A 23,533-nucleotide genomic window follows, 5' to 3' on the forward strand; every position below is an offset into this window, starting at 1 on the left:
CCCTCAAGGCTCAGGGTACCCATCAGCAAAGAGAGAGAGAGAGATAACAGGGACCCCCAAAGACTCACCCTTCTGACCGGAGGAGTGCAGAGAATTCCAACCCAGCATCATCATGGACGCTATCCCTGTTCATATGTGCTGGCCACAGGAAGAGGAAACTAAGAAGGAAGAGGAGGAGTTTTGGCATCCCCACGAGATTTCAGTTGTCTCCAGCATATAGCAGACTAAGGGAAAATGGCCCCCGTGACATCATCTGACTACAAAAACATGGCCGCCAAACGGAGACCAGCCAGACCAAGGGAAAATTACAACCATCAGCTACAAACACTGAAGCATGCTGCCAGGATCTTTCCTGCACCCTCTGCAAGGCCCCCCCCGAAGGTAGGACACATGTTTAGGGCAGACTCTGCTGTGCACTCTACACAGGGACCCCCTGCACTATACCCACACTGCAAACAGCAGGGCATGAACCTAGGGGTGTCCTACACTGGGACCCATCCAGACTACCAGGGCGGGACACACACTATACCAGGATAGCGGGGGTGACCCCAGGGGATGCTGCATTCTCTGCCCTGGGACCTCCACCAGACTCTAGGTCCAGACGGGGAGATGGGAGTGGGGGAAGCCCAGCTCAGTGAGGGATTTAAGGATGGGAGGAGGGAACCTGCAAGCAGGTCCAACCGTCCCTGGAGGTTACCCAAGTCCACTCCAAAGAAAACCACCAAAAGGGGAAAGAAGGGACTGCACTTACCCTTACCCTTCCATGGTGCGGGTAACACTCCAGACAGAACTCCCCGCCACCAAATTAGGGGAGCTGTCGGCCAAGGGACCGCTGCGACTTAGACCCAAGCCCGGTTGTATGCGACCCTGCGAGGAGTTCTGTCTGGAGCGCCGCCCAGCCCGGCAGTTAATTGTAGATTTCCCGAGAGTAAAAACAAAAAAGATGCAGGGAAGGAAAAAATTTGGTAGGACCAGAGGTACCAGCCGGGAGCCTAGGTCCTTACCTCTGACTAGACAGAATAAAACTGATTACCTAGAGCAGAGAGGGGGAGGGGGGTTATATAACTAAGGATGGCCCATTGGCGTAGTCAGGTGTTTTTTGTTCTGGCTAGTCCTACCCATGAAGGAGGCAATATAAACCACTAGTTATGATTTATGGAGTGCTGTGTCTGTCGAACGAAAGAGAAACCCTGTTTCTAGCAGCACAGCCTGCTTCTACAACCACCCTCACTTTGAAGATATTCCTAGCCACCATTAGGGGGTAGTGTTTGAAGTTATGAGACCTGCACTGTATTGAATTTAATGAGCAATGTGTTCCCTAGGAGCAGATTATTCAGAGTACAGAGGGTTGTACAACCCCGATTCCAAAAAAGTTAGGACACCTTGTAAGATCTACATAAAAACAGAATAGAAAGATTTTCAAATCTCATAAACCCAAAATGTATTCACAAAAGAAAGTAAAAAACATCAAATATAAAAAAATGTACCATTTTATGAAAAAAATAAGGTCATTTTGAAATTGATAGCAGCAACACATCTCAAAAAAATTAGGACAGGGCAATAAAAACCTGGCAAATAAATAGTACAATCAAGGAAGAGCTGGAAGAACATTTTGCAAATTATTTGGTTAATCGGCAACAGGACCGTAACATGACTGGGTATAAAATAGTATCTTAGAGAGTCAGAGTGTCTCAGAAGAAAAGACAGGAAGGTTCACCAATCTGTGAAAAGCTGCTAAAAATTGTAAAAAAAAAGCGTATTTGTTATCTGAAATAATTTGTCTAAAAATTTACAAACTTTTTCAGAATAATGTTTCTCAATGTAAAATTGCAAAGACTTTAAAAACATCATCATCTGCAGTACATAATGTCCTCAAAAGATTCTGAGAATCTGGAGACATCTCTGTAGGCAAGGGACAAGCCTGAAGAACAATGTTGGATACCCGTGATCTTTGGGCCCTCAGATGGCACTGCATTAACAGCAGGCATAATTCTGTGATGGATATCACTTGCATGGGCTTAGAAATACTTCAAGAAATCATTGTCTGTGAACACAGTTTGTCATGCCATCCAAAAATGCAAGGTAAAGCTCTATCATGCAAACAAGAAGTCATATATGAACATGATCCAGAAATGCTGCCATCTTCTCTGGGCCAAAGCCCATTTAAAATGGTTTGTTGCAAAGCAGAAAACTGTTCTGAGGTTGTTCTGAGGTTAGACAAATCGAAATTTGACATTCTTTTTGGCAACCATGGGCACCAAGTACTCTGGACTAAACAGGAGAGGGACCTTCCAGCTTAGAGTTCAAAAGCCTGTATTTGTGATGGTAAGGGGGTGAATTAGTGTGTATTGAAAAGGCAGCTTCCACATCTGGAAAGGCACCATCAATGCTGAAAGATATATTCAGGTTTAGAGCAGCATATGCTCCCATCCATATAATGTCTTTTTCAGAGAAGTCCTTGCATATTTCATCAGGGCAATGCTAAACCGCACACTTCATCTATGACAATAGAATAGTTTTGTACGTGTGTCATCCGCTCCGTATGTCCGCATATCATCCCATCCGTTTGCGGATGATATACGGACATAATGTTAGTCTATAGGGATTGCGGATGTCAGCGGATGACACCGCTGACATCCGATTTTGCATCAGTTCTGTTTTTTTAACGGAGGAAAAATAGGGTTCTGTTCCGTTCCAAAAAACGGAACAGAACTGAAAGGACACAAATCAGATGTCAGGGGATGGTCATCCGCTGACATCCGCAATCCCATTGACAAGCATTATGTCCGTATATCACCCGCAAACTGATGGGGTAATATACGGACATACGGAACGCCCGTGCGAAAGAGCCCTTAGTGTTTGACTGAACTTCCACTTCAAGGGTCCTTTCACACAAGCGTTTTCAGTTCTGTCATGAAAATAAAAATGCATGAAAACTACATTTTTACATAAGTTTAAACTGGTTTGTACATCTGCCTTCAGTCAAGGTAAAAATCAAAAAACATCTGTTTTTCACATGTTCATTTTATCAGTTGTTGAAGAAAATAGTCATAGGTGGAAAATGTTATATAAAAAAAAATGTTTCTTGGCTAAAAATGGACATCATCAGGTTAGGTCTACAAAAACAGAAAAGGAAGCAAACATTGGATGTAAGCAGATGTAAAAAGACATGCTTCCATTTGCATCCACCCATCCATGGACATAGATGATTCACTTGTGGCCACTGTCACTGAGACAGAAAGTGATACAGTTTTCATCAGAAGAATATAGGTGCAGGTAAATCTCTCAATGAAAACAGAAATAATAAACTTATGCGCGATTTTGAGGTAAGCGATCAAATGGATCAAATTACTTACTTACTTAGCTTTCTCAAAGGGTGTTCGTAGCGCAACGCGTCAGAGTAAGCCGTACCGACGTCACTTCCGGTCTTCGGCCGTGACCGGAAGCTTCGGATTGCACCGCATCGGCGGTTTGTGACACTACCTGCTTTGTTTTATCGACTGTAATGTGAGTAGCCTGCACTACTATTGTTTGTTAATAAATACTACCCTACATTTCTGCACCATGAGAGCCTCTCTTTTTAAGTTACCAACACAGGAATTAAGGCAGTTCTGAGCTTCCTATGCTGCGATATCTCCATTATTGTATCCATTGCTGCTGGAGCACGCTGGGTTGTTAGCGAACAAGTTGAAAAGGGTTGCCAGGATTGTTATATCTAACGCTCAATCTGAGTGTTGTGGAGGTGAGCGGCCACTGCACTCGGTGTCTGGATTGTATGCTCACCGGGATACACTCACCTTGCTGTGTTTGAAGAGCACCTTTCACTTTTTTGAGTTGATTGGAAAGATCACCATATATAGAAAGATTTGTTTTGGCACACTGCACTTTATTTACTTCATTTGGGACTGCTATCATGAATATTTGTTAAATTAATATACGCACTTTATGGACTATTGAAGCACTTTTTTAGCTTAATATTGCTATATTTAGTTGTTTTTATTTTTGTCACTGTCACTCATGTTCTACACTTTTACGAGTTGGATTTATTTGATCGTATAGAGTCGCACATGAGTTTGGTTTACTTGAACAGTCACTCAGCATTGCATCTTTGGATTTATTTTGTATACATTTATCTATTCTATCATCACTTTATACATTCAGCATTTTTGAACACACTTTTATTGACACATTTATTAATTTGATCACCATTCAATATTCTTTTAAGGCACGTCTTTTCTACATACATTTATATTACATCTAGTGGTCCCCCTGTTAAAAAGTTGAGCGCTGATCTTTATATTTTTTAAATCTCTCAATGGCAATACCTTTTCTGGTGACAAAAGTCTCTAAAAGTAAAATTCCCCTTACTTTGTAAAAAAGTTTTCCTCTCACACTTAGGCTGGCCCATGCATGGATTAAAATTCAGCCGGTGCAGGATGGACTGGATGAATTTGGATCCTTGTACGGGCACTCTGGTTGAACAGAATTCCATCTACTGGCCTGTCAGATTTTAGCTGCTTGATCAGAGCTGCAGGCTATAGTAGTCTGCAGCGCTGATCTGTGTATTCTGATGGCAGGGAAGTCTCCCTGTCACAATACAATAGCTAAGCAGGGAGGGTTCCCCATCCACCTCAAATGTGTGGATGGAGAAATTGGATCAGTTTTTTTCATTCAACCTGTTAGTTGAATAAAAAAAGATGACTTATCAATTAGCAGCTTTACTGTCAAGTCTTCAGGACAGGAAATGAAGAAGAAAAAAAATAAAGAGACAGATTTTAACCTTTTCATAGCCTATTGACTACTCTACATACACTTTAACCTCCTTATCAGTATTCCCAAGTGTGGCTCGGGGTACCGTCAGGGAGCATCGCTGGATCCTGGTAGAGGGTACTTACCTTGTCTGCGGGATCCCACGATGTGTCCCTGCAGCATACGGCAGCCGGATCTTCCGCCCAATGCTGTGAGCCCCGGCTTCAGTCTCCTGCGACATGACACTCGCAGGGGGGTGGAACCGGTGGCAAATTTGAAAAGTAAAAAACACAAATACACTGATATATTGTAATCCTATTGGATTACATTACAAAATAAATTGACATTAGTTTGACCCCCAGTGCCCTTTCCTGCAGTGTTATATATATGTGTGTGTGTATATATGTAAAGATATATATATATATATATATATATATATATATATATATATATATATACATATACACACACACACACACACACACACATTATATATATATACATATACACTTTAACTTATTTATAGTTATTTATTATATTATAATTTATGATTTTGTGTTTCAAACTTGATCATACGCGAGATGTTGTAAAGAAGAATGCACAGTAAAAAAAAAATCATATGTAAATAGTTGGTTTGGGCTGCTCGTCCTAAAGAATTACTAGCAAAATAATGGTACCACATTCAGCACCTAAAATCGGAAACAATCATACCGCCAGGGAGGTTAAAAAACTAAAGCCACTTTCTTCACCAAAAAAAAAAAGTGGGAATGGGCACACATTTTCTTGAAAATAATTCCAGAAAAAAAGCTTGCATACATTTGCTTGGTCTGGGTGGTCTTCTGCAAACAAAATGACTTCAGAGCACCATTGAGACATGAGGTCAAATGCTGGGGCTGACCAGTCCAGACAAGAGGCACTAGCATATTCACGCGAGGGCTGAAGGACTGACGGCAGGATTCCTAAGCAGCTGCAAAGCCCAATAAATTCCTCTTCTTCCTGTGAAATGAATAGACAACAAATAAATGGGGATTCACATAATTCATTACTTAAGTTATATAAATTGGATTGATTTGAAACTAAATACTACAATTAGTCTTCCATAATACCTGACAGCTTGGAATATCCGTTCCAAATAAATGTTGCTGGAGGAGGCAGGTGATTCTGAGGAAGGGCAGGCAGAACTGCTGCAAGTAATGTTCGATGGACTGTGAAGACCAGACATTCAGGTTGGTCTGCAAACATAAAAAAACATACAATAAACCCTGCAGGTACAGTGACTAAGCCTTGTAGTTCTGGATTTTTGTTTTTAAAGAGAACCTTCTATTTAAGCAACCTAATACTGCAGAGAAGGAAAGGATAGCTGCTACCTTATTTTAACAAGAAGGTGTAAACCTAAATGTGAAGTATAAATTATTCATCCCATCTTAAGATTCCACTACCACTTTGCATGGGTGATATTACGATGCTGGTTGACAAATGGAGTGCTGAATGAGAACTACAGTCAAGAAAAATTTGCCAATAAATACACAGTTGTAAGTTTTATGGACTTTATTTTGTAATTTGAAGTACCAGAGCTAGAGTATAGTATTTTGTGGATCTCAATTGGTTTGTGCTGCCACCTTTAGTTGATTGGACAATGGCACAAAGAAAATACTGGAAATCCCCTCTTAGGCAAAACCCCATCCCCATCCAAAGCTTCAGGTTCTGCAGCAAGCCATAAACCATGAGGCAGAATGGGTTGGATTCCGGTGTACTGTGATGTACTCCAAGAAAATGATACTAATAGGTAAATGCAAAATCCCATTTTCTTTATTGTAGCTCCCAGGACAGAGTATTTTCATCCCCATAGCAATGAATATGAGGGGAAGGCAAAAAATGAACAGACTCCAAACAACTGAACCGCAATAGGTTAGAACCCCATGCAGTAGCCTGCAAAACACGGAATAAAAAGCAGTATCCTTAACCTGTAAAACTCTGTATAGGTATGAAGCAAAGACCAGGTAGTAGCTTTACAAACATGAGCTACAGAAGCCAGACGATGTAATACCTAGGAAAAGCACATACTCCCAGAAGAGTGAGCTCTTAGCAAAATTGGTGGTACTTTTCTATTTTTTTTAACCATATGCTTAAGAAACAACCTGACAGATCCATCAAGAGATGGTAGATTTGGAAGCTGTGTAACCCTTCCTAATGCCCCATACACACGTGCAGATTATCTGCAGACTTTTGTCTGCAGACTTACCAAAACCATATAATATATGGTCAAACCTAAACACTTTCAATTTGTATGCAATCCGGCAGGCCCTTGCACTACATAGAAAAGGTAAGTCTGCAGACAAAAGTCTGCAGATAATCTGCACGTGTGTATGGGGCATTAGGCCTGCAGGAAGCACAAAAAAGTAATCTGATAGTGCCCCATTCTCTCAATAGGAAATATGGTGTGGCCTCCTAATACTTGCTGCAACCTGTAGTCCCATAAGGAAAGTTCGGCTGGGACTTGTAGTCCCACAAGGAAAGTTGCCCCAGAATTTTTATTTCCCCTCACATATGGGCAGAAGATGGCTGCCACCAGGGCGATTCCGTCCCACTTGTGGACATCATAGTTGCACTGAACATGTTTCCACGGCCCAGTTTGTTCCAGAGTGAGTGCAGGGAGTGGAAAAAACTCACTAACTCCTGCAATGGACACTAGAGCCTCCTGGACCTCAAGCGTCGCTACTGCTAAGTAGTGCTCAAGGAGTCCCAGGAAGCTTTAGTATGCACAAGTGCTAAAAAGATTAAAATATACAATATGGAGGGCCACAGGTTGCACAGAGGGCAATGCCACAAGGATTTTTAGGGACTCAGCTTCCCTGCTGGGGAAGACTGCCCTGGACCTGAATAGTGCCCTACTGGTTTGCTAAGGCAATATATCATTATGCTGGGTCCAATGCCGACCGACAAAATTACAGGCTGCTCCCCCTTCATCCAGAATAGGCTTTGGGTACTATTCCTCTAAGGATAGAAAAGCTGTAGGAAAATGGATTCAGAAAAAAGCTAGTCTCCTAATCCCAGATGTAATGGTTGAGAAGCTAGTTACTTTTTTGTGAAGATTGCACAGAAATGACCATCATCTAAGACACTAGCAAAAAAAAAAAACCTGAAGGCTTATACCTTGGAGAGGGTTGCTTTTCTTTTTTTTTTTTTTTGTCCAACCACCTAATTGTGGAAGCATAACTCCATCCTAATGGTGATGAAGATATCTTGTGTCCTTGAATGTATGATACAGAATACATATTCAATTCCTACTTCCTTCCTCCTGTTTAAGTATCATGTCTTCTACAAAGAGGCAGATCTTTTTTAGGCCCTTATATGCACTGAATTATAAACGCAAAAATTTATACAAAGGTAGTGTCTTAACTGGAATACAACACATTTCATGTACATACTGTGTTAACGTCCTCTGGCTCTTCATCATGGTATATCTTTCCTCCAGACAATTCGTTAATAATAAAAGTAAGCAAAGCGTCCCATGACTTCCCTGAAGTATACGAACTCTGTCAACCAAACACCAAAAACAGATAAATGTTATTTTTAACCACAACCTAAACCTAACTTGCATTTTCAGCAAATTGTAATAATTTTCTTTTTTTAATCATTAATTTCTCTAAACTAAATGACCACTGTTATAATGCAGGGATCTAGCTGTATGTGGGCCAGTACCAGCTTGTGGAAAGTCTGCATTTGAACAGAACCTGGGGCAAAAGCAGGGATGTCAGAGGGAAAACTGAAAATCTAAAAATAAAATGTGGCACCAGAGGTTAACTCCCACATAGCTATGGTCCTAGTTTGCTTTAATGTACTTAAGACGGGTGTGTTTTAAGTACATGAATAGGAGGTAAAGAAGTACGGTCTCAGCACTAGTCAGAGTACTGCTCCTGGCAATGCTTTTACCTCCTTTTCCCAATTTGGCCAGTGCCATCTTTGTTTAAAATAGAAACAAACCTTTTTTTTTATTTTGGATAGGGTAAGGGAGGATTATAACCCCTCTCCGTTTTATTGTTTGCCACCTGTGTCACATTGGGGACATTTCCATCATTTTCTTTCCCATAGCCTAAACCAAAAGGAGAGGAAATCCCTTAAACTGGAGGGAATTGTTTGTTTTTAATGGGGGCACTAGAACTAGAGTACCCATTGATTTCTCCCCAATTCCTGATCTGCTGACAACCCAAAATTTGTGATTCTTTTTTACTTTTACTTTTAGGGATAACAGTAACACATGGAGAGGGTAATTATTTCTAGGGACACAGACAGAAATCAAAATCTGACAGGTATTTATACTTTAAAATGTACAGGTGACTCAAAAAATTAGCATATCATCCAAAAGTTAATTTACTTCAGTATTTCAATTCAAATTCATTACACACAGAGTGATATATTTCAAGCATGTCTAGCTTTTAAAATTTGATGATTATGCCTTACAGCTAGTGAAAACACAAAATTCTGTATCTCTGAAAATGATTACATTAGACCAATTAAAAAAAAAAAAAAAAAAAAAAAAAAAGTTTTTTTTTTTTTTTTTGTTTTAATACAGCAAACTGGATTTTTGACTTACCCTAAAATCCTTCTCTTAAGGTCATTGATGGACGCAGTCCTCTGATCTATATCAGTAGGGTTATACTCCCCCCTACAGGAGTAGGACACTAGGCAGAAAAACATTTCTGGCTACACCTATGGGCAGTCCCGGAGGGTACACCCCCTCTCTTCCTGATTAGGATGTCAGTTTTGTATCAAAGTCTTGTCAGAAACGTAACAAACCCAACTCAAAAAAGAGGGGCGAGTACTGAGTCCATCAATGAACTTGAGAAAAGGATTTTACGGTAAGTCGAAAATCCAGTTTTCTGTATTAAAAAAAAACAAAAAACTTTCCCTACCTATCTCTCTATCGTTCATTGACGGACGCAGTCCTCTGATCCATATCAGTAGGGACGTCCCAAAGCAGTGCCATAAAATGAGGGGTGGGAACAGCAAAAAAGAACAGGTCTCCCAAGGCTAAACATAGCCAACCAGGCAACATAGGACTCATCAGAACTAAAAGATGAGGCCCACCTGAAACAAACAGTAAACACCCTCAAGGAAGGCCGAAAGCCCTCCAGACAGCAGCCAGCAAAACTTTGCAGCCAAAAGAGGCATCTGCAGGTGCCAGCACATCCACCTTATAAAATTTGGTAAAGGTGTGAACAGATGACCAGGTAGCAGTCTTGCAACCTGAAGCACAGAGGCCTGTATAGCGAAAAGCCCAGGAAGCACTAGTCGCCAGAGTAGAAGGCCCCGAAACAGGGAATGGTAGGACCTGACCCTTAATTAAATAGGCCTGCACCACCGTCTGTCCAATCCATCTGGAAAAAGTCGCAGCAGAAGCAGGCAGCTCTGTCCTAGGGCCATCCGTGAGTACAGAGAGCGAACCTGACTCACGAAAAGACTTAGCAGTCGCCAAGTACACCTTGAGTGCCCGAACTATATCCAGAGTATGCGATGTACATTCCTCAGGATGTTTGTGCTTCGGACACAAGACGGTAATACAATGTCCTCGTTCAAGTGAACACTAGAAACCACCTTCGGAGGGAAGGACGGATACGGACGAAGTACCACTTGTCTCCATGATCCAACATATAGGGAAAATGACAGGATAATGTCATCAGTCCCGACACCCTGCGTGCAGAGTAACAGCAACCAAGGAGGCCACCTTCTGTACAAAAGGTAGGCAGGGGATACCCCCGAAAACTTGCAAAAGGTTCTTGAAGAACCTACTGCACCAAATCAAGGTCCCCAGTTGGAGACGGAGGTCGCACCGGAAGTACCAAAGTGATGCACCCCCTGGAAGAAGTTATGCACCAGGGAACGGGCGGCTAACGGCCTTTGGCAGAAAAATTGCCAAAGCCGGAAACCTGACCCTTGATAGTACTCAAGGCCAACGTTTGATCAACTCCCCGTTGAAGGACAGCCAAGATCCGGGCCACTGAGTAAGAGCGAGGGGGAGCCCAAAGAGACTTGCACCACGCAATATACGACTTTTACTATGAAAAAACATCTTCGAAGTCGCTTCCCACGCTTTAAGCAGGGTGGGAATTACTGAAGCAGACCTTCAGCACCTGGCTTTCAACAGCCAAGCTGATAAAGCCAGTGACCGTAAGCAGGATGGAAGATTGGCCCCGGAGACAATAAATCCTCCCTGAGAGGAAGCTTCCAAGGAGTGCCTGCGGCGAGCTTGACCAGGTCGGCGTACCAAGCTCGGCGAGGCCAGTCCAGAGCCACAAGAATGACCGGAATCTCTTCTGCCTCGATCCTGCGAAGAAGTCTTGGCAGCAACTGGAGAGGAGGAAAGGCAGGCAGCAGCTGATTCTGACCTTGGCCCATCCGTGACCGCTAACACATGACAATGCCGGCATCCTCCTTGCGCAGGTGACCATGTGAAACTTCTCTGCATTGTTCATGTTGAGCTTAGCATATGTTCTCGCCTACGACAGAACCCATGGTGCCACCAGTGCACCTGCCAAAGGGTCCCGGGAGCAGGCCACAACCTCTGCACTATCCTGCAGATGCAACGCCAATAGATCCATGGCTGGAGTGCAGCTACGAAGGCACAACTGCTGGAACACCTCCAGATGAAGGGACCATTCCCCTGCATCCAAGGCCCGTCGACTGAGGCAATCCGCCTGCCAATTTTCCACACCTGGAAGCGAACAGCGGAGAGAGCTGAAAAAAGGCACTCAGCCCAACGAAGAATGCCTGTCACTTCTAATACCGCAAGGAGACCCTTGGTGCCCCCTTGGTGAATGGCATAAGCCACGGTCATGGCGCAGTCTGATTGAATGCGCACTGGAGAGCTGCAGGTGCCGGTCCAGTGAACCAGGCAAAGCCAGATCGCTCTCAGCTCCAGGACATTGATCGGTAAACCTGGATCCTCCAGGGACCATACTCCCCAAGCAGACAACCTGCCGAGGACTCCTCCCCACCCGGACAGGCTTGCATCCGCGGTGACAATTGTCCAGTAAAAAGGGGAGGAAGGATTCCAGATCAAGACTCCCTGGTCATCCGGCTCAGCCGGAACCGAATGTTCAGAGAGTTTGGATTCCAGTCCCATTTGAGAAGGATCGCCTTCTGGGGGGTCCTTGAGCGAAAGGGACCGGCTCGAAAGATAACACCATCAGTCCCAGCACTTGCATGCAGGTCCGAAGGGACGACCCTGTGCTGGACAGTAACAGTTGACCGCAGTCTGAAGTTCCAAGAGTTATTTCCCCAGAGGGAGAAGCACCCTGACTGAGGACGAGTCCACAGTCAGGCCCAGATAAGTCCAGTCTCATGGAAGGGACCAGGGATGACTTCTGAAGGTTCAGAACCCAACCGAACTCCTCCAGAGTTCACATGGTGACTTCCAAATTCATCGTCCGCACCGTAGGAGACTCCACACGGAGTAGCAGATCGGCCAGGAACCCAGGGCCGATACACCCCGCTGCCGCAGCAGCGCCAGGACTGGAGCCAACACCGTTGTGAAGACCCGAGGAGCAGAAGCGAGACCAAGGGGTAATGCCACAAACCGAAAGAAACCCATGGCAAAAACGGGGAACCCGTTGGTGTCCTGCACATAACCGGATGTGAAGGTAGGCATCTTTGATTCCTATGGAGGCCAGGAATCCCCCGGCACCATCAAGGGCCAGTAGGTCCAGCCTTGTCGAACCAGAGCCTGAACTGCCCCACAGAGTGCCTGCAGCTGATCCAGGGACAGCCGTACACTTTATCAGGAAAAGCAGGTCGAAACTCGATCAGGCCGAGTAGGCCTTGTCCGCAGGTCTGGAAAAAAACTCATGTTCGCCAGACTAGGGTGTTTGAAACCACCCGAGGAAGTCTCGAAGGGCTTCACCACATCGACTGTCCTGTGAGACCCTTATATAATGTCATCCAGGGCATGCCAAACAAGTGATCGCCCTGAAAAGGGAGATCCGTTAAGGCCTTTGATCCACAGACCAACACTTCAGGCAAGTATACGCCGGATAACCACTGCCGAAAACCGACAGTTGACTTAACGCAGGAGCCATGTCCAGCGGGGCATCGCAAACAAATTGCAGCTCCTGTGCCAGCTGGTCCAACAGTTCCCCCAGGGCAGGAGGAACTTGCTTCTCACAAAGTCACGGAGTGGGAACTCCGCCCATCAGGCAGAGTCTGCCTGGCAAGGCCAATCATGAACACTGTTCCCAGTGCAGACCCTGCCAGGGAGTACAGATCGCGGGCTACAGCCCACGCCATCCTATCCCCCAGGTCCCTAAAGGACAGGGATTCCTCCACCGGAACAACGGTAGTCCCATGCAGCCTAGAGACCGGTAGGTCCACATTAGGTGGTAAAGCCCACTTTAACTGAGACTCCTCAAAAGGGCAACGTCTAGCAGCCGCTTAGACACCCCAGGGGAATGTCGCAGACAGTCCCATCCTTCATGAGCAAGCTAGCAAATTATGCTGCTCCGGATGGCATGCAAATGCCAGAGGCAACCTCCAACTGAAGGTGTGTCACGCACCGAAACAACCAGTGCATCTGCCAGCTCCTGTATACTGTGTGGCAGGGTACGTAGAAACGGCATCCTTATCATTCGAGGAGACAGGGCGCAAAGTAACAGACTGGGCAGGGAGGCCCATGTATGCGGCGACTGAGTCAGACTCAGAATCAGAGACATAAGATGTCCCATTTTCCGGGGGTGGAGCCCCTCCCTCCACCCTGGGCTTGCACATGAGGTCCCAGCCCCAGGTAGGCCCAAACAGTCCCTCACATGGGAACGGGGAGGAGGGGAGGGTTGCACAACAAGACAAAGGGAAATCCAGGAGTGGGAGGGTCCGACCATCCCAGGGAGGGGCCCGCGTCCACCCCAAAATCAGCCAGGGAAGAGGGGGGGGGGGCCTTTTTCTAACTGTACCGAGAACATAGGCGGGCGCCATCTCCTGACAGGATCTCTCTCCGCTGAAGTGGGGGGGCTGTCAGCCAAATAGGAATGCTGCGATAAATAGGCCCAGACCCTGTCGTGTGCGACCTTGCGAGATGTTTAACTCGCAGGGCCGGTTCCCGTCCAGTGGGACTATTTTGCGGCCGACCCAGGGCGGAGCTAAGGTCTGCATGTGCTCTCTGGCCAGCTGGGGTGACCACTGGATCTAAATTATACAGCCTGTCACCCAGATCCAGCATAGTTGCTTGAAGATCTCACAGGAAAAAAATCCGGAGAAAAAGCTAGCTAATCAAAAACCATCTACATAAAAAAACTGAATTTTTGTAAAATCTTACCGTAAAATTCCTTTCTCTGAGTCCTCCGACAGTCGCCGCCCACTCACAAGTCTTCACCAATGGGTATTGACCTTTGCTCCGTAGGAGTAGCTAGGCAACATTGTTAATACAAAGCTTTTAACATAGACACACCCCTAGGGGCTGTCCCCTCAGTCAATACCTCCCTGCACCAGCATTCCCAACTCAGTTTGGTAGCATAGCAGTAAGAGTACACAAAAACCCCAAAAGAGGGGCGGGGGGCGGCGACTGTCGGAGGACTCAGAGAAAGGAATTTTACGGTAAGATTTTACAAAAATTCCGTTTTCTCTTACGTCCTCCGACAGTCGCCGCCCACTCACAAGTTTTCACCAATGGGATGTCCCAAAGCAGTGTAGACATGAGGGGCGGGAGACGCAACCATAGAAAGGCAACGCAGTACCCACATCAGAGAAAGGAACCTTACCACGGTAAGAGAACCAACTGGGCAACAGGAAAAAAACGTGCTCAACAGGAGCAACAACCCAGGAAAACAAGTAACCCAAGGGTAAAACACCCCAACAACCAAGGGCCCATGAAAACAAGGGTCCCTAGGAAACTGCCGCACTGAGAACTTTACGGCCAAAGGAGGCATCAGCCGATGCCTGAACATCCACCTTATAGAATTTTGAGAAGGTGTGAACGGACGAACAAGTCGCCGCCTTACACACCTGGGCCACAGAAGCCTGATGCCGGAAAGCCCAAGACGCACTCAAAGACCTGGTAGAGTGCGCCTTCACAGGGAAGGGAGGAACCTTCCCCTTCAAGGCATAGGCTTGTTCAATGATCTGTCTGATCCATTTGGCGATGGTCGCAGCCGACGCCGCCATGCCCTTCCGAGGTCCCTCAGGAAGGACAAAGAGGGAATCCGACTTGCGAAAAGATTTAGTGGACGACAGGTAAACCCTGATCGCCCGGATAACATCCAAGGAATGTAAGGCAACCTACTTCGGATGCTTAGGCTTCGCGCAGAGCGAAGGCAAGACAATGTCTTCATTCAGGTGAAATTCCGATATCCTTTTCGGAAGAAAAGATGGGTTAGGCCGCAGGACCACCTTATCCTTGTGGACCACCAGGTAGGGAGAATTGCAGGACAAAGCTGCCAGCTCCGACACCCTGCGAGCCGAAGTGAACGCCACCAAAAAGGCAACCTTCTTGGACAATAGAGACAACGAGATCTCCCTGATCCTTTCAAAAGGAGCCTGTTGCAACACGGACAGAACCAAGTTCAAGTCCCATGGAGGTAAAGGGTCCCTCCTAGGAGGGGCCAAATGTCGCACCCCCTGAACAAAGATGCTAACCAAGGAATTAGACGCCACAGGGCGTTGAAAGAGAACGGCCAGCGCAGAAATCTGACCCTTAATCGTGGCCAACGCCAAACGCTGGTCCACGCCCGTTTAAAGGAAAGCCAACACTCTCGACACCGAGTATGAGCGAGGGGAATACCCCCTGGACTCACACCAGGCAAAATATGCTTTCCAAGTACGGTAGTAAATCTTCCCCAAAGAGGCTTTCCTAGCCTTGATCAAAGTGGGAATGACCTCAGGGGAGAGACCCCTGTCCTTCAGGACCTGGCTTTCAACAGCCAGGCCGCTAAAGCCAGCTACTGTAAAGCAGGATGGAATATTGGCCCTTGAGACAGGAGATCTTCTCGAAGTGGCAGATGCCACGGAGCGTCGACCGCCAGATTTACGAGGTCTGCGTACCAGGATCGGCGAGGCCAGTCCGGCGCTACCAGAATCACCGTGTGCGGTTCCGAGGCTAACCTGCGAAGAAGCCTGGACAGCAGCTGAATCGGTGGAAAGGCATACAGCAGACGATACTGATGCCAGGGCGCCACTAACGCCTCTGAGGCGTCTGCCCGAGGATCGCGCGTCCTTGCCACGAACCTTTCCACCTTGTTGGTCAGACGAGACGCGAACAGGTCCACATCTGGGGAACCCCACTTCGCGCACAACATCTGGAAGACATCCGGGTGAAGGGACCATTCTCCCTGGTCCAGGGTCTGGCGACTCAGATAATCCGCCTGCCAGTTCTCCACCCCCGGAATGTGAACTGCCGTTATCGCCGGGACATGTGTCTCGGCCCAAGACAGAATGTCGGCTACTTCCCGAGCCGCTCGGGCACTCCTGGTGCCCCCTTGGTGGTTGATGTAGGCCACCGCGGTGGCATTGTCCGTCTGAACCCGAACTGGACGGCCCTGAAACCGGTCCGTCCATCTCAGAAGGCAAAGCTTTATCGCTCTCAATTCCAGAATGTTGATCGGGAGGGAGGACTCCTCCGACCAAGTTCCCTGGGCGGACAGAACGCCCAGAACACCACCCCAGCCCGACAGGCTGGCATCCGTGGTGAGCACCCTCCACGACAATGGACGAAAAGACTTGCCCCCCGACACCGCCGGGGACTGGAGCCACCACAGAAGATCCCTTCTGGTGTCTTGGCTCAACGAGATCCGCAGATCCAGGGATTGCGGTCGCCCGTCCCACTCGGTCAGAATCTCCGCCTGGAGACCCCGCGTGTGAAACTGGGCAAAAGGGATCGCCTCGAAAGACGAGACCATTAGACCTAGACATCTCATGCATGTCCAGAGAGATGAGTGCCGGTTGTCCCTGAGGGACCTGACCTCGTCCTGAAGAGTTCGAAGCTTGTCCTCCGGCAGGAAGACCTTCGCTTGGACAGAGTCCAGAATCATTCCCAGGTAGGGAAGGCGAACCGAAGGACACAGAGTCGACTTCGGAATGTTTATGGTCCAACCGAACTCCTGCAGAGTCCGCATCGTGGTGGACAGTTCGGTCACCAGGCTCTGACTGGCGTTTGACTGTATCAGGATATCGTCCAGATACCCCAAGACAGCAATGCCCTGTGCTCGCAACAGGGCCAGAACCGGCGCCAGCACTTTGGTAAAAACCCGCGGAGCCGAAGCGAGACCGAAAGGTAACGCCACGAATTGGTAATGATCCTCCGCAATGGCGAATCGAAGGTACCTCTGGTGACCCTCGAAAATGGGGATGTGTAGGTACGCATCCTTCAGATCGATGGAGGCCATGAATTCCCCCGGACTCAGGGCAGCCACCACTGAGCGCAGGGATTCCATGCGAAACTTGCGAACCCGCACAAAGCGGTTCAGAGCTTTCAAGTCCAGAATCGGACGCACTTTGCCCTCCTTTCCGGGCACAGTGAACAGATTGGAGTAAAACCCCCGAAACCTGTCCCGATGAGGCAACGGGACCACCACCCCCTGGGCCCGCACCGCCAGGTGCAAATCCTGCAAGCGCTCCGGAGACAGCTGAAGATTTGAGGGAAAAAATCTGCCCGCCGGCCGAGAGAGAAATTCGATCTTGTAACCAGATCGAACGATTTCCTGAACCCACCTGTCCCGAACGCGGGCCAGCCAAGGTTGTAGGAAACCGCGCAGACGTCCCCCCACCCCAGAAACGGGCGAGGGCGCCCCTTCAGGCGGAAGTGGTATGGGAAGTCGAACCGGACTGGCCGGACTTCTGCTTCCCTGCCCACGGCTTCTTCTGGGAGCCTTGGCCTTTGAAGGGCTTGCCCTTGGACTGCGACCGAAAGGCACGAAAGGACCCCTGAGAAGGTATAGACGAGGAATTCCGCTTTCCATGGAAAGACTTATGCTTGAAAGACTGGGGCAGGAGAGTACTCTTGCCCCCCGTAACCCCTTTTATCAGGGTATCCAAAGCCTCGCCAAAAAGGCGAGACCCCGCGTAGGGAAAATCCGCCAGCGTCTTGCGAGAGGATTGGTCGACCGACCAATTCTTCAGCCAAATCAGACGACGGTTCAGTACCGTCACGCTGGACAGGCGTGCAGCCAAGGGAGCTAAATTCAAGTCCGCATCACACAAGTACATGACACCCTGATGGATCTGGTCCACCATAGCCAACGTGGTAGGCGGAGCCGAATCAGCCACCAAGGTGCGCCTGAGCATCTTGGTCCAATCAGCAACAGCCTGTGCCGCCATAATGGAAGCAAAAAGGCTTCAGCATAGAACCAGCCACCATATAAGCATGACGGGCAGGAGACTCTATTCTCCTGTCCGTAGGGTCCCGGAAAACCGGGGTATCCTCGGAGGGCACCGCAGTAGCTTTGTTCAAAACGGCTACCGCGTGATCCACCGGAGGCGCCACACACCAACGCTCGTCGGTGGCAGGCGCAAACGGATAAAGTAATTTAAACTTATTTGGCACAGTAAAAGGCTTCTTTAAATTGCGCCACTGTTCATTAACCGTATGGTGAAATTCAGCAGGGCAGGGAAAAACCTGCGCTGATTTGCGAGCCCTCTGTGTTCCGAAAGCAGACATCCTAGCAGGAGGAGTAGGCTCATCGGCCAGGTGCAAGGTGTCCTTTATGGAAGCAATCAGCTCATTCATGAGTGCAAGCTCTTCAGGCGAGCCAGGGGGAGAAACATCAACCCCCTCCACCTCAGGCTCTCCCTCAGACCCCACAAGGTCCAAAGATGAGCGGGACCCTGAGAAGGGTACGCCAGCCACAGCAGCCACATCGCCCTCTGAATCAGAGGAAATGGATAACCTGGCCCTTTTTGCGGATCGTTCAGCCAGCAGCATCTGCACCTGAGACACCAAGGAAGCCACTACAGTGATCAGATCGGCCCCCTCAGAGGGTGCAGCAGCCCCCTGATCCCCCACCAGGGCGGGGGGAAACTTGCTATCCTGAGAATCCATGCCCCAGTACAGAAAAGCAATAAAAGGTACTGGCCCTTTAAAACCACGGCGAGCGCGGCCCACCGCACACTGCTGTATGCACTGACCCCGCAGGGATAGACAACACTGAACAAGGAATGACAGGACAGAAAGGTAAAAACCTGGAGAGAGCACACCAGACTGCTGCCACCGACCGCTGTTCCCGGGGAAAGAGGAAGTGATGCAATGCTGACTGATTGATATAGCCTATGGAAGGCTCCAGCAAAATGGGCGCTCGGCAGAGGGAAAAAGGCTACAATAAAATGGCGCCGCCATGTGCATGAGTAGTATCGCCCGCCAAAATGGCGGCGAATGGCGCCAAAACACGGCGCTGCATAGAGACAGGGCCGGTCACAGTATACAGTCAAATAAAATGGCGGATCGCCGCAGCGATCGCCGCACACACACGTCTGCACACAAACTGCACCCAGAGCATAATAAAACAGCAGAGCTGGATGGCCCCCCTCGCAGCCCACAGGCATGCAGCCACACAGGGATCTGACAGGGAGCCCGCAGTTTCACAGACATGGAGGGTAATACACAGCCACAGACTGACACCCATACAGAAAGGTCCCCACACAGAAGGTGCTTACCGTACCAGATGGAGTGGGGAGCCGTCTCCAGCGACAAACCGCTATCAGGGCAGACAGGGAGTGCCGCAGCCAGGACGCTTGTGGACCGCAGTCATGGCGTCCAGTGAGGTAGCCACCTCACAGGCAGCATCCCTGCAGCGAACAGGGATGGGTCGTTCAATGTGCCAGGGTAAAACCTAAGCTGAACGCTCGATGGCAGCCTGGGGATCCCTCTGGCTCTCAGCCCTGGGATGCAGGGCGGCCAGTCCGAGACCCAGCTCCGCATGATGATTCTTCATCAGAAGATCCCTAAACTAAGGCTGACAAAATAACAGCTAGCAAGGAAAAGAGAAAAATACTTTAAATAAAATCAAAGAAAGGGTAGAAGGCTGAGACTGAGCCCCAGCACAGGATAGCCAGCTACTCCTAAGCTAGGCAAAGTCAAATTGGGTTGGGAATGCTGGTGCAGGGAGGTATTGACTGAGGGGACAGCCCCTAGGGGTGTGTCTATGTTAAAAACTTTGTATTAACAATTCTTGTTGCCTGGCTACTCCTACGGAGCAAAGGTCAATACCCATTGGTGAAGACTTGTGAGTGGGCGGCGACTGTCGGAGGACGTAAGAGAAAATACTTTTTATGCCAGGACCAAAGATCCCAGCAAGGAACTAGGTCCTTACTCCTGACTAGGCAGATTAAAACTGACATCCTATGCAGGAAAAGAGGAGGTGTACCCTCCGGGAACTTTTTTTCTGCCTAGTGTCTTACTCCTGTAGGGAGCAGTATAACCCTACTGATATGGATCAGAGGACTGTGTCCGTCAATGAACGATAGACAAATGTTGGTTTACTGAAAAGTATGTCCATGTACAGTATAGTATGCACTCAATACTTGGCCGGGGCTCCTTTTGCATGAATTACTGCATGACTTCGGGATGGAATGAAGGCCATCAGGCTGTGGCACTGCTGAGGTGTTATGGAAGCCCAGGTTGCTTTGATAGCGGCCTTCAGCTCATCTGCATTGTTGGGTCTGTCGTCTCTCACCTTCCTCTCGACAATACCGCACAGATTCTCTATAGGGTTTGCTGGACAATCAAACACAGTGATACCATGATCATTAAACCAGGTATTGGTACTTTTGGCAGTGTGGGCAGGTGCCAAGTCCTGCTGGAAAATGAAATCAGCATCTTCATAAAGCTGGTCAGCAGAGAGAAGCATGAAGTACTCTAGAATTTCCTGGTAGAGGGCTGTGCTGAATTAGTATTTGATAAAACACAGTTGACCAACACCAGCAGATGACATGGCTCCCCAAATCATCACTGACTTGTGGACCTTGATTTCCAAATGAAATGCAAAATATACTATTATCTGAAAAAAGGACTTTGGACCACTGAGCAATAGTCCAGTCCAGGATATGTCTGTGTGTGGTTGCTCTTTAAGCACTGACACCACCTGTAGTCCACTCCTTGTGAATCTCCCCAAAATTATTGAATGGCCTTTGCCTCACAATCCTCTCAAGGCTGCGGTTATCCCTGTTGCTTGTCCACCTTTTTCTACCACTCTTTTTCCTTCCACTAAACTTTCCAATAAAATTCTTAGATACAGCACTCTGAACAGCTAGCCTCTTTAGCAATGACCTTTTGTGACTTACCCTCCTCGTGGAGGGTGTCAATGACTGTCTTCTGGACAGCTGTCAAGTCAGCAGTCCTCCTAATGACTGTGATATACTGAACCAGACTGAGAGACCATGTAAAGGCTCAGGAAACTTTTACAGGTGTTTTGAGTTAATTAGCGGATTAGAGTGTGACACCATGAGTCTACAATATTAAATTTTTTCACAATATTCTAATTTCCTGAAATACTGAATTTTGGGTTTTCACTAGCTGTAAGGCATTATCAAAATATAAAGAAAGAAATGCTTTAAATATATCACACTGTGTGTAATGAATCTATATAATATAGGAGTTTCACTTTTTGAATTAAATTAGTGAAATAATTAACTTTTTGAGTTGCAACTGTATATACCATCTAGACCAAAACCCTAATCTAGGAATATATAACCATGTAAATCATAAAATCTAAAGAGCAGCCTTTACATTCGTGGCTTAAAGTTCAATTGAACTTTTAGTATAAATGAAGTAAATACAACCTAGGTGAATAAACACAAAAGATGTATGGAAGTCTCAAGGGCTAGTTTACATTAACCGTGCTCTCTATAGAGCGATACACATTCAGCTCGCTCTTCAGAGGGAATTTGACAGATGGCGAGGAGGCAATGTATCACCTCCTCACTGCCTGCTTTAACCCCTAAAGCCCACACTATTGTTCTGCATCCATTGCGGCGTATTAGGGGCGCAGCCATTCGGGTAAATGGTAGTGGGAAAGCCTGAAAAAGAAAACTTATACAACAATCCCATCTAAGTATTGGTAAACTGCAATATAATTAATGCTTGCTTTTGGATTGAACACTGCTTGAAGCTTTGTTCATTTGCACACATTATATTGTACCTTTCAGTAACATTACAAGTCTGCATGAATATGAAGATGTCCCAATATATAACATCAGTATAATCTTTATATTTTATCAGTAAAAAGCAGTCCATGTGCTCCAGATACATGATTTTGCCTAGAATTGGCTAATATCAGTGCACTGCAGGAATATTACACTAAGCTAAGAGATCTGGGCATCATCTCAGTACAGAAAAATAGTAGTAATAAGAGTCCTGCCTGAATAATAGCTAAATTAAAAAAGAAGCCTCATTTCCTTTAAGCTGGGTACACATTAAGATTTTTTCATTCAACCCAGTGGGCTGAACAAAAAACAAAAATGTACAGATCGCAGTGCTAACACAAGCATTGCAAGAGCAGCAATCCCCCCCCCCCCCTGACCTATTGTGTTCTGCCAGAACACATTGATCAGTGCTCACAGCCATTGGCTGTGAGCATTAATCAGGTGCTGGTTTACCAGCATGCTCATTTGGACAGGGGAGCTGTACACAAGGGCCGTTAGTGGAATGGTTCCTTCTGAACCAACTGTTTGTGGTATATTTTTGTGTGTACCCTGCCTTAGGAGAGAAAAGGAGATAAAGATATTGTCAGGGGGAGACCCGTGATCTCTAAGAGATAATACATACCTACAGTATAGATTTTACACTTACACACTACTTAGCATGTATGCACTTAAAGATCATCTGTCACTTTGCCCATTCAGGTTCCATCTTTTAACCTAATTCACACTGGAATAAATATGGACAAATAATTCTGGTGTGGCGCTTTAATCTCAGATCCAATTTGTCCATTCAGGTTTTCTTAACAGACCACCCTCCCACTGGTATTTACCTTCTCCCCATTCTCCCACATTTAGTCCATCTGTTGGAGTCCTGGGTCTAATCCAAGCATAAGCTCCATGTTGGCCTGTGTCGGAGCTTACACAAGGTAATGACCATCTCTTCTCCCCCACATCATCTTGTTTAGGTCCAGTTAACTGGCTGCACACGCCTGAGCACTGCATCTTGGGAATAAGGTCTCATGCTCCCCGTAACAATAAGTTCTGGGCATTTAAATGAGGTTCAAAAAGACCAAGAAGGCATGCATCAGTAAGTATTTGTCTGTGTGGGGTCCTGAATGGGAAAAATGGCAAATTTTCTTTAGCATGAACAATTTGATGCTCGGTCTGCTTTAAGTATTTTCTTACGCTGTCTGCTTTTTTGAAACATCCTGTAATACAATAAACTCTGCCACCACTGCATGTTTACAGCTGACACTTTTTATAAGGGCTGATGCATGAAAAAAAAATCATTCTTATTTTTAATAGCTTCTTCCCTAACAGCCTATCTCACAATAGCCCTCACAAAAATAGAAAGCATTGATTTCCCTGCCGTAACAGTTATTTAAGAAACTTTCAATATCTAGCACTGGCGCATTCAAGTTTAATCTTCCAGCAGCAGCAAGAATGGGGGACATCATGCTCTTGACTAACCCTTTTCAGTGTTTTTTTTTATTTTTTTTCACATATTTAAAAGTACATTTTCAAAATACCAACTTTTTTGTGTGCTCCGCATTCCTTCCATGTTGCACGTTCCTCAGGGCGAAGCCTAATGGTGAACGCAATCAGTGCTTGAGTGTACAGTAATGAATAGAACACCTTCACGATGCAGGTAAAATGTTCTGCAGAAGAAACA

The 23,533-nt window shown here is 46.8% G+C and overlaps 1 protein-coding gene across 1 annotated transcript in view; it reads right to left on the bottom strand.

Annotated features, from left to right (window-relative positions):
• Nucleotides 1-23,533, bottom strand: part of UBR3 (ubiquitin protein ligase E3 component n-recognin 3) — a 390,465-nt gene that overhangs the window by 11,321 nt on the left and 355,611 nt on the right. Inside the window, exons 33-36 of the mRNA XM_082260312.1 lie at nt 23,395-23,519; nt 8,178-8,285; nt 5,856-5,981; nt 5,566-5,745 (exon numbers count right to left, since the gene is read on the bottom strand). Of these exons, the coding sequence (XP_082116438.1) occupies nt 5,566-5,745; nt 5,856-5,981; nt 8,178-8,285; nt 23,395-23,519 (539 nt within the window). The remainder of the gene's footprint in view (nt 1-5,565; nt 5,746-5,855; nt 5,982-8,177; nt 8,286-23,394; nt 23,520-23,533) is intronic.

The sequence above is a fragment of the Pelophylax lessonae genome, assembly GCF_965119305.1.
Source record: "Pelophylax lessonae genome assembly, chromosome: 6".
NCBI classification, from domain to species: Eukaryota; Metazoa; Chordata; class Amphibia; order Anura; family Ranidae; genus Pelophylax; species Pelophylax lessonae.